The following is a 12,658-nucleotide window of genomic DNA, read 5'->3' on the forward strand; positions in this document are numbered from 1 at the left end:
TTTTAACTCCTTCCCCCCTCGCAAAGTTTTTCCAATAGGCATCACCAACCTTCCAATAAATGAACACAGTAAAAATTAAATAAAAATAGTTGTCAATCTTAAAATATATGTACAACTAAATATAAAAGTAAACATGAAATGAACAACGCAATATCTATGACGGAAAAGAATTGATAATACATCAATTAATCAAATGTCAATTTAAAGTATTTACCAAATATTTCTTAACGGAAGCCTTGTTTAATATATTAAACTGAAATAATTCACAACATGAAATAACAATATGTTGTACCATGGATAATTGTATTGTCTAGCAATATTAGCTGACTCACAGCGCGCATCGAATATTAAGTATAAATTACATACCTTATAATAGGAAACTACCAGAATAATCTGCATAACAAAATGTAATCAGCATATATAGCATCAGCATTAGATGCCTCAATAAAAGACAAAGCAATAATGTGAATGAAACTAAAAATTGAATTAAATTAAACATCATAATTCGTTATATAGGCATATAATAAACATAAACAAATAAAATCGATTGAATGTATTAAAATTAAAATATCAAGTAATCATGTGTATACTAAATTAACTCAATAATCTGACCTTAAATCAATATAAATCCTTGAAGATTGCTAAATTTGTGATGAGGAGTGTAATAAATTTAAAGCGTCTGCTTTGACTCGCTAATGAACTATTGCTGGTTTTCCTCTAATAACGCGATTTAATGGACGAGCCCTTTAAATCGAATTGAAATGCTGTTGTTCAACTTGATTTAACGGTAGCGTTAGCTAACGAGAGCTTTAGGATATCTTAACCAGTCGTTAAATTTTAACTATAGTTTTGATGCTATTTTAGTTACCCATAATTCAGTTTTTCTAAACTAACTCCATAAACAAATATGTCTGACAATGCATCTTCTGCTGATGTTTATCTTAAACAATAGCCTTTTCTGAAACAGTAGCTCTTGTCAAAATTTATCACAGAAAGTAATACATGTACATGTAGTAGTAAAATAACTTATGCTTTAACGCTAATAGTAGCTTTGTCTGATGTTACTGTTTTTACTCTCTCTTGTATTTCAGATGAAAACTTATTTACCATGTTACAATGTATATAACAAAATTCTTTCCTTATTAGATGATTGATTGATTGTTGGTTGCTTAACGTCCAGTGGCAAATATTTCATGCATATTCAGGACGAGAACAAGTTCACAATAAATACAATAGGTAGGTTCTGTAATAGATTAAGGGATTAAGGTGGGAGAAATTTAGACTGCCACGGGAAATGAGGGTATATTGGATAGGGACAGAAATTTAGCCTTGCAACAGGTCACCTACGGACCCCTCAAAGAGTTGTTGCAAGGGTTCTTAACGTGCAAAGAGCGTAGCACTCTCTTTACACGAGGCATCGGATTTAACGTCCCCATTCTGACCGGACGTGGCTGCAAATTTGTACATCCCGCACAGCCAAACGGACGCCCCACTTTAGCACGGGTTTTACTGCCGGTCGGAGGAAGACCGATGGTGACCATACTTCTATTCCTCAGTCACCCTTGGGGGTTTCTTTATTAGATAGTGCTCATTAGTCACAATATAAAAAAATAAGCATGTTACATTTACTGTTATCTATATCATGCTTATTTGTACTTTTATTTTACCAATGAAGTCTATTTTATGAATTCATCCATTATTAAAAAATTGATTGAATGTCTTTTTCACATCTGCTGTTACAAATTCTTGTGATTATGGTTCACAACTAAAACTGTTATTTACCCTTGGGCGTTCTTCTAACATTGACACATTTATAATGGAACTATTGGTATGGGCATTCTCGGTTGTCAATTTAATAATTCGGCCATATTTTGGTTCAAATGACCTTATAACTGATATTCATGTCAACACTGTAAGACAGCAAGTGACCGCACATTAGTTCACAATTATAATTTGTACGTCACACAGGTAAATGGAAAATAAATTTGTCGTTAATATTATGAAAAGGTGCAATTAAATAAATTGATTGATTGAGTGTTGGTTTCTAAACGTCCAGTGGCAAATATTTCATGCATATTCAGGACGAGAACAAATTAACAATAAATACAATAGATAGGTTCTGTAAAGGGGGCGTCCGGGATTAAGGTCGGAGAAATTTAGACTGCCACGGGAAATGAGGGTATATTGGATAGGGACAGAAATTTAGCCTTGCAACAGGTCACCTACGGACCCCTCAAAGAGTTGTTGCAAGGGTTCTTAACGTGCAAAGAGCGTGGCACTCTCTTTACACGAGACATCGGATTTAACGTCCCCATTCTGACCGGACGTGGCTGCAAATTTGTACATCCCGCATAGCCAAACGGACGCCCCACTTTAGCACGAGTTTACTGCCGGCCATTATTTTTTTTTGACATTCAAAGTTCTCAGTCGGAGTTCGTATCATGTAATATAGTCCTCAGTGATAGATCTGTGCAATACTCGTTCGGATTATTATCAATCAAAAACTATATTTCTTTTATTTTATCAACTACAATAATACATATATACAGTTATGCTACAAATCTATAACTTCCCTCTGTTTGGCTACACGTGCTGTTCTTGTCTCTCAAGTCATGAATATTAATGAACTATGTAGGTGTGTCAAGATCGCATACGAGATAATGACCAGCCAGCACACACTGTTATGATTTCATTAACCAGTATTAAAAAGATAAATATACCATCAGCAACTGACACTGGAATTAGTTTAACAGGTGTTAAGGTCATCATTATCATTTTATAGTATTTCAAGGAGAGTTAGTGATATGATAAGAATAACTAATTATTTCAATCTGTATATATATGCATTTTATTAAGTTGTCAATAAAATTTAATCTAAAATATTAATTAGGACAGTTTAAAAAAAAAACGAAAATTTTTTAAATCAAAGTATTGAAAGTTAATATTAAAAATCAGTTGGCAGAATGGCATTTAGTAGTCCCTCTATATTTTCTTCCGTCTCATCTTTAAGATTAGCGAGCTCGACATTTTCAAGACTCAGTGTTGTTGAGTGACTTTGAAGTGAAGACAGGTCTAAAGACAATCTTTCATCATCTAAATGATGCATACTTATGTTGCTATCCCCCTTTAATTCTGCTGATATACCAATTTCCTCTAGTAAACTATACAAAGACTCAGGAGATGTTTCATTAAAGGTATCATATATTTCAGAAACAGGAGCTGAATATTCAAGTGGTTTAGTATCGTCAAGGCTTGTATTGCCACTGTTTAAATTAATGGATTATATTGTTCTGTTCAATTGATCAATGTCTTCTTCAGAATGACCACTAACCGATGAAGCAGGTTGTCTTTCCTTAACTCTGAAGCACTTTGTGACATAGAGTAACTTTCAATTAGCATGTCTATACAGTCCACTACAAAAAAACTTGGCGCCTTATTCTTTCTTGCCAAATTACTGAAAATTTAATATAAAACATCTTCATTTTTATCAATTTAATTTAATTAAACTCTTATTTATAAAGTAGTAGGTTTCTAGCATAAATTTCACACTTATTGACTTATATCATAATGAATCGTAGCTATGGCAAAGACTAGGTAGAACATATGTTTTTTGTTGTCTCGACCAACCCATTTTTTGATTTACCACGAACGAAAATTGATTGAAAACAGGTTTACTTCAATTAGATTTTTTAGACCAAAGCCATAGAGCGTATGCATTAACAAATAAAAAGGACTTGTTAACATGTTTGCTAAATCAATTTATAAATCTGACTTGAATATTTAGTTTGTCTATACATTGTGTGGATTATAAAGCTGGAATGTTTGGTTGATAACAAGAAGAAATGAAAAACCTAAGAGTTTGCAGAGTTACAATTATATTCAAAGTAGAAATGTACACAAGATATTGCACTTCAATAAAGAAAGTGACGGACTTAAGGTTACATCTAAATAAATTTATCCGAAAAGAATGGCCGATTTAAGGTAGTATCTAATACATTATTAAGAATTTGTTGAATCTTGTAAAATGTTATACAATTATCAATAAAGAAACTGACCGAATTAAGGTTACATCTAATACACTTATCTAGAACAAGTGGTTGAATCTTGTAAAGTGTAATATGATTACCAATAAGGAAATTGCTGATTGAATATTTCATCTAATACAATTATCTATAAAAAATGGTCGATTTAAGTTAACATCTAATACATTATCTTAAAAAGTGGTTGGATCTTGTAAAATGTAGTACAATTATCAATAAAGTAAATAGCCGATTTAATAAAGTTATCAAGAAAAAAACCACCGATATAAGGTAACATCTATTACAATTATCAAAACAGTGGTCAAATTTACTGTAAAATGCAGTAAAATTAATAATCAACCAGTGGCAGGCTTGCTGTAACATTTTATACAATTGTCTATAAAGTATGGACGATTTAAGGTTACATCTTATACAGTTATCTAGAAAAATTGGTTGAATCTTGTTAAGTGTTATATAATTATTAATAAAGAAAGTTGACGATTGAATATTTCACCCGATACAAGTATCTCTAAAAAAATGGTCGATTTAAGGGGACATCTAATACATTATCTTCAAAAGTGGTTGAATCTTTTAAAATGTTATACAATTATCAAAACAGAAAGGGGCCGATTATGGTTATATTTAAAATAGTTATCTAGAAAAAATGACCGGATTAAGGTAACATCTAATACAATAAGTTAAAAAGTGGTCAAATTTACTGTAAAATGTAGAAAAAACTATCAATAAAGCAGTAGCAGGTTTGCTGTTACATCTAATACAGTTATCTATAAAATATGGTCGATTTAATGTTACATCTAATATAAGTATCACTTATTCAAATTTCCTGAAAAGTGTTTTAAAAATTCTATATAAAGCTGTGGTTGGTTCAATTTTACATCTAATACAACTATCATTACATATTTGTTGAATTCATTTTAAAATATAGTAAAACAATCAATAGAGAAAGTGACCGATTTTAGACCACATTTAATACAATTATCTATAAAAGGTAGTTGAATCTTGTAAAGTGTGATATAATTATCAATTAAGAAAGTGGCCGATTGAATATTATATCTCATTCAATTATCTATAACAAAAATGGTCGATTTAAGTAAACAACTAATACATTAACTTAAATAAAGGTTTAATATTGTAAAGTTAAATATAATTAACAATGAAGAAAGTAGCCGATTGAATATTTCATCTGATACAATTATCTATAAAACATGGTCGATTTAATACCATTATCTTAAAAAATTGTTGAATTTTGTAAAACAATTATCCATAGAGAAAATGAACGATTTAAGGTTACATCTGATAAAGTCATCTTAAAAAAATGACCGATTTAAGGTAATATCTAATACAATTATCAGAAAAGAGGTCAAATTTACTTTAAAATGTTGTAAAATGCTCAATAAAGCTGTGGTTTGTCCAAGGTCACATCTACTACTCTTTATCTATAAAAATTGGTTGAATTCATTGTAAAATATAGTAGAATTATCAATAAAGAATATGACCGATTTAAAGTAACATCTAATACAATTATTTATACAATTTTACCTTGCGGACACAATTGCACCGATACTTGTTATTGCCGTAAAAGGGTTACTTGGCCTGATAACCAACAGTTCATTGAAAAAACTCATAGGCTTGCTTACATGATATATAATGAAATAATGAAATTTTACGTGATAAAATGCCTAAATTAAATGAATTCAGCCGGCAGCTTGAGGTCAGCCTCTTATGTCATAATAAGAAATGCATGCACGAAAATCATATGGTTCATGAGCCGCCCCACATCACAAACGTGATGCGAAATGGCTGGTTTTCTGCAGGATATTGCTCGAAAAGACACAAACCATACTGTTTGCTTTAAATAAACAATGAAAATTACTTTTGGACCATGCAACAACTTTGGTGGCCTTTACTTCTTTACCACAGACTTTTTTGTTTTCACGAAGAAACATACCTTTCCTATATTTGACTTCTTCTTGGCGTTTTGAATATAACTGAAAGTTTGCATCAGTTGTTTGTTTTCTTTTTGCTTTGCGTTTGAATGATTTCTGACATTCTTTATTTTTTTCATAAATATCTTGTTACAGGGACTTGTGGACCTTACTATCATCTGAAATTGGAGAGTCAACTGAGACCCACAGAGCCATGCTAGATTCACCAGGGCCATGGTTTGCTGCATGTACAGCACTGTTTGCCCTTCCATGAAAGTTTTTACTCTGTTAGGTAAGGACCTTCTTATGGTTTTATTTTTTAAAGTTTTGTTTATCAAGTTCTTTGGGACCAAGTCAGAAATTAGCACAATTTTTAACCTTGTTTTTTTCTTCTTTTATAGACAATTTAAGTTTAAAGTAGCTTGAAAGATACCTACTTCTCTCAATCAAATTGTTAAGCTGTCACTTGCAAACAAATGAATTTGCTTTGCATAAAAAGTGGTTTCCCTGGTTGCACAAACCTATTGCGTCCACTGCATGGGACTCTATTGTTGTTAAGATGTCACATGCAAACAAATGAATTTGCTTTACATTAAAAGTGGTTTCCCTGGTTGCACAAACCTATTGCGTCCGCCGCATGGGACTCTTGAATTGGAATACATCTCCATTGCATTTTGAAAGTGCAGATTCATACTCTGCATGACATCTTTGACTTAAATCTGTGGCAAATCTATGTTATCTCTCTCTCCTTTAAACAGGGCAGGCATTTATTTCAATTTACTGTCATTTTGTTAATGTGCCATCTTTGGTTTTCAGAGAAATGTCTGGTATCTATTAAATGTTGCGTAGAAATCATTTTTTTTGCTATGTCGTCCACTGCCTTATATGCACTGGTATCTGAGTCAGTTGTTAAGTGTCTGATCTCTAACCCTGCAGAGTACACTGTTTTTAGACCTTCTTTTGCACTGTCTCCCGCATTTCGTATGTTTTGAACCATTTTTGAATTTGTCTACATTGGCAGTTTTTTGTACTGATTTTTTCATTACTGTGATCTTTCCCGTGACTGCATAGCTTGTTTTTTGTTTTCAAGTTGGCCACTAACTTTTTGTCAGAACATAACAACTTTTGGTTGCAGGTTGAGAAGGAGTCTTGTTAACTCAACTGTAGATTTGATTATTGTAACGCATCACCCTCAATATCAATTTCATTTTCTGGTTGGCCGCGTATTTTATTTCTTGTCGGATCTTACGCATATCATCTTTGTTTGACTCAGCAATATTTTCCGCACCTTTAATAGCTGATTTTTGCATTCCCTTTGTTGATGGGGCCATAATATTAAAACTTAATGAGATTTTTCGTAACCCGGCTGATCCCATAGAAACATGAGAAAGACCAGCCTGCATACAATAATTTCTCGCAGCAGCTTTAGAACCCTTCTTTCATAACGAAATCTCATTATATAATTTGTACTTGTCAGATAATAATAAATTACAGGATTACTTCCGCTTTTCGAAAAGCGGTGTACTACTGTTGCCTTTATTTCGTCTGGTCCGATTCCATTTTTTTTTTTATTTTCCTGGTCTTCAAGTTTTAATAAACCTAGTTTGTTTTAAGTGTATTTTTAAGCAGAAAATAAATATTGTAACCTTGTTTAGCTTAAAAATAAGTATTCTGTCCTAAGCTAGTGTGGATATAAACATGATAAATATTTTGATTGATTGATTATTGATTGTTGGTTGCTTAACGTCCAGTGGCAAATATTTCATGCATGTTCAGGACGAGAACAAATTAACAATAAATACAATAGGTAGGTCCTGTAATAGAGGTCGTCCGGGATGAAGGTCGGGGAAATTTAAACTACCACTGGAAAATTGGATGGGGACAGAAATTTTGCCTTGCAAAAGGCCACCTACGGACCACTCCAAGAGTTGTTGCAAGGGTTCTTAACGTGCAGAGAGCGTGGCACTCTCTCTAATTTAACGTCCTCATTCTGACCGGACGTGGCTGCGTACTTGATACATCCCGCACAGCCAAACGGACGCCCCACTTTGGCAAGGGTTTTACTGCCGGTCGGAAGAAGACATGTAGTGACCATATTTCGTTTCCCCAGTCACCCTTGGGGATTATAAATATTTTGACCATTCTTATCCCCAATCCCTTTTTCAGAATCAAATGGTTTCCCCCTTACCCTGGCCAAGGCAGATAAACTTATATAAAAGTGATAATATTTGTTTACTCTTTTCAATAGGAAAAAAAAAAAGTTTTAGAAATAGGTGTTAATATTATCAACATGTCCCTTCATCCCTCCTTTTTCATCTAGGTATCAAGTTTTGGTGTCCTAATTTCAGATTGACTATGAGGAAACGGAGAAACATATGAACATTGCTTTTAAGATTTGTACCTGTTGCTACGGGAATTGCAGCCATTAGCGCTTGCACATAAAAAAAAAGTAATGATCCTCGGTCAGCATTGGCTTTGCTGGAAGAGGGGTAATCTGGATGTTGACATCTTCCACGACTATTATGCTAATGAATACCATAAAAGTCCCTGTGCTTCGGACATATAATTAGACGAGTTGATGTTACATCGATGTAAAATATACCACTACTATACAGAATAAGGAGACCTTCTCAAAATTCAAAGTTTTCACTACTATTCAATTGTCTGAGATGCTTAACTTTACTTCCAGTATTTAAGTTTAGTCATAATATTTAAATTTCCAACATTAAAATCCCCTTCGAGTGAAGTGTTAAAGCGTACTTAAAGCCTCAAAACCTCACAAAAAAGTCTGCATTAATCATAATACTCCATACTGTACTTAAATTTACTTTAATGTATCATAAACAAACCTATGAGGATCTATTAAATCCCCCAAAACACATTTTCGTCCTCTTATACACCTTTCTGTTTTCTTTACGCTTTCTATTCACTCTAGCTGGATCTCAAATAGATTCTATTGATAGTTCCCTTTGTTTCTTCTGGTGTTCTTGCAGTTCCTAATGACATGAAATGTTTAGAATCAACCTGTAAAATAATTTTAGACCTCACTAAACGGGTATAAGTATAATATGTTTTAATAAATAAAGAGTATTTATTTTATTGTGAAAATCATTTACCATGGTATGCTTACATAGTTGACACAATTCCTCCAAACCCAATAAAAATGAGAGAGAGTAATATGGGAATGTCTCCAAATTAAATTTCATAATAAAAAGATTTAGTTAAACAAGGTGGAAGATGTAATTTGGTCTAATCGGGTTGAATTTCTTCAAATATGGCTGTACAATAATGTAGCCATAACACCGGAAGTTGCTTAAGTCCCCAAGGAAGAATGCAATTTGGCTGGCTGTCTTTTGATAGGTGATGGCATCACTGGGTTCAGCCCAAAATGGTGTTGTTTGTCAATTGTATTTGGTTTTAGACCACTTAGTTTGTATGATGCGTACATGTCATCTGTGCTAAGTACAAACGACTTCTGTAGTTCGTTGTCCACAATCTACAGAGCAGCCTGTTAGAGTGCTAAATTCTTGAGCTTTCATGAACAAGGTCTGTTTGCGACAATTATTAGTGTTGGTGCAAAGATGCTGGTCTTCTTAGTAGCTTGCTGTAGCAACCTTCTTTTTGCTTGAATAAAGAAAAATGTGATAGAATAAATTGGAGATTGTAATTCATTACTATACTTTTACAATACAATAACAATACATAGATTTATGAATACTGGTCCTTTGCGTACATTCTGTAAACGTTCAGTAGCAATTTTTTTCACGAAAAGGGAAGGTATAGAAACCTTTGGTTCTTTAATGTCAAATGTCCAGTGGAAAATATTACATGCATTTTCAGGACGAAATAATGTTAAGTTTACTTTCATTGATAAGCCATGTTGAAACTATGACCAATACACATTTAAAATATAATCAAACGCTCCAGAGCTAGTGTCAGAAAAGGTGAAGATTCTGTGTGATGAAATATATTTCATTTTTCAAACACTTATTTTAATATTCATTTGGAAATGAAAGGAACTCTTTTGCTCTATATTGTATTGTATATTCCAGCTTAGGTTGAGAGAATGCAAAAAGTTTTATACATGTAGCTATAGGTTGTTAAGAGACCAATATAACTACAAATCTAGTACAATATATATCGCCAGCTGATTCAATCAAAATGTACATGCTGAGCAATATATTCAATTATATGTAAATTCTAGATCTGCACAATCATAAAATTATCATGTAACACTTTATCTGGTACATAAACTATAAATATAAAGATACATGTTTGTAATACATACCAGATTTACATTTCACTTTCACCAGCTCAAAACGTCTCCAGCTATTTGCTGGTTTTGTCATAGCTTCGATATGCTTGTTGGCATTTACTCCTGGTGGCCATTTCACCTCACTATTTTGCACCCAGCTGTATGGAAGAACATCTTCCACTTCTTTCTGACCCTCCTTCCAAACTGCCAGACACCACATCCTTTAAATATTCATATTTATATTGGTTAGAGACAGATTATTTGTATATGAAATTCTAATCATGTACATGTTACATTTATTTGTAGATCTTTACAAGCATAGAATCTAAATATTAGTTAAAAACTTTATACCATGCTCTAGCAAACTACATGTTAGCTCATCATGCACACATACATGTATCACTGATGTTGGACCATCCTGTATTTTTTACCAAGTTAAATGACAGCTATGCCAAGAGCGCATGATACGCCTGTAATAGGCATATAAAAATAGTTGCTTCAATAAATGAAAACTGGAAATTCCCCCTTTTTATGAATAAAGTCGCATAAATCTAAAACTTAAAATCTGAAATCAATAAATAATCAAAAGGGAGCTTACATCAATAGTTATAAACAATTTACATAAGTTTTCAGGAAATTGGTGAAAGCATTTTTGAGTTACTGTCTGAAGTGTAGACGACAACAGTATACCATAATACCTCCGATCTAAGATGGGCTTATAAAAATGCGCTACTAATTTTTATCACAACTTTACAAAAAAATATATTATTATAACAATACTCAAAAAATTCAAGACCCTTGATTAGAAGTATCATAAAATATATCAGTACCTTATTATATGTCGTTTCTCTCTAGCCCATGCAACATTGGAATGACAACCCTTCCATTATCAACAGGGAGTGAAACACACTTTTTGTAAATTTCATCCTTGTCGATCAGCTTCCTTGACATATGACAATTGTTTGGCACAAATACAATATTAACAAGTTTGGAATTGCATGGCTCTGTAAACAAATTCTGTGCTCTGTCTGGATGCAAAATGTCACATAAAAGCCTATTGTTTTCCCTTTGTTCCTTAATAAATGCAAATGATTCATTTTTTAACAGGAAACAGTTGTTTTTAGGTCTAGTAGAAATGTACCTGTATATGAAGGTTTCAGTATTACTCTTTACCATGGAAACACCTGCCCGTTCTTTTTCAGCTAGCCTTTTTGTAACCTGTGCAATAGGGTTTTTTGCGTTCCTTACCACCCTCTTGATGGATTGCAAATGGTTTTCATATGGGAAAGCAGAATTTTCATTCATTGAACAATCAAAATGTTTTACATCATCTGCGAGATGGAGTAAGTTATGTACATTGTACACAATGAACTGTTCACCAAAAAGTACTTTTGATTTATTCACAAAAAAGGACAACAAACTTGATTCATAGTTAATGTAAGAAGTTCTCTTATGAGAATCGGATTCCAATAAAATCGAAATTCCAATAAACAAAGTTAAAAAGTGGATATATCGTTCCTTAGACAAAACTTTTCGCAACACAATAGGTCCTGTGTATAATAAAAATTGCCTATACTCTGTTGCTTTCCATCGTTCAAGCTCTGCTAATGACCGTGGTTGTCTAGCGAATTCTGAAGGCAAATTACCGGAGTAAGGAACTAGTTTTTTTGAAAGTTCATCAAGTTGAATATGTGAAAGTTTGCACACAGTTGGACCTTGCTTAAAAAACCAGAGGATTCTTTTGACAACCCCAAGGCGAACACAATGCATATAATCTCAGACAAATGATGATATGCATGGAATGCCATGCTGAACAAGTGGTGTTATACCCATCTGATGGTTAACATAAGTTTGCGCTGAAAATAATTCGTCAGTTCTTTTTTCATGTAATTCGCAAGAGTACATTGTTACACGATTATTCTTCCAAAATCCTTTAATCACACACCTTTCGCATGAAAAATACCCAGTGTGGCCTTTAATTTGTTTCAAAAATGCCCTTGCTGGTGCATCACATATAAATGCTCTCATTTCTACTTGAAATGTTTTGTCTTCAAAACTTACTCCTTGATTAGTTATTTTATCAAGTTCAGATAGAAAATCATCAAGAAACTTATTTAATGAACTGGGTTTTGAATTGCCTAAGTACAGGCTAACAATAAACGGCTAAAATTTTCAAAGCTACATAAAATCGGCCAGAATTGCTTTCCTGATGATTTAAATAAGGGCACACCATCAATATTTATATTCAAATGGATGTTTTGCAGATTATTTAAAGTACATGGAGACAAGCCTTCAAGAATCTTAATCATTCCATTTTTTATTCCATAATAAATATACTGTCCGCCACATTTTTCTTCAGAATCAACAGTTTTAGGGGTCTGTAGTAATGTGCGAGCATCTTTTGGGACTTGAAGACCTTCACTTTTCAAGACAACTAG

At 33.0% G+C, this 12,658-nt stretch overlaps 1 protein-coding gene across 1 annotated transcript; it reads right to left on the reverse strand.

The window, feature by feature from the left end:
• Window positions 1-10,259: 10,259 nt before the first annotated feature.
• Window positions 10,260-12,288, reverse strand: LOC127736519 (uncharacterized). The gene is made up of 2 exons (XM_052247086.1): window positions 11,051-12,288; window positions 10,260-10,441 (listed from the first exon to the last, which is right to left on the reverse strand). Exon 1 carries the CDS (start codon window positions 11,988-11,990, stop codon window positions 11,055-11,057), a length of 936 nt encoding a protein of 311 aa, XP_052103046.1. The 5' UTR covers window positions 11,991-12,288; the 3' UTR covers window positions 10,260-10,441; window positions 11,051-11,054.
• Between the last annotated feature and the right edge of the window lie 370 nt (window positions 12,289-12,658).

Source organism: Mytilus californianus, unplaced genomic scaffold (genome assembly GCF_021869535.1).
Source record: "Mytilus californianus isolate M0D057914Y unplaced genomic scaffold, xbMytCali1.0.p SCAF_32, whole genome shotgun sequence".
Classification (NCBI taxonomy): Eukaryota; Metazoa; Mollusca; class Bivalvia; order Mytilida; family Mytilidae; genus Mytilus; species Mytilus californianus.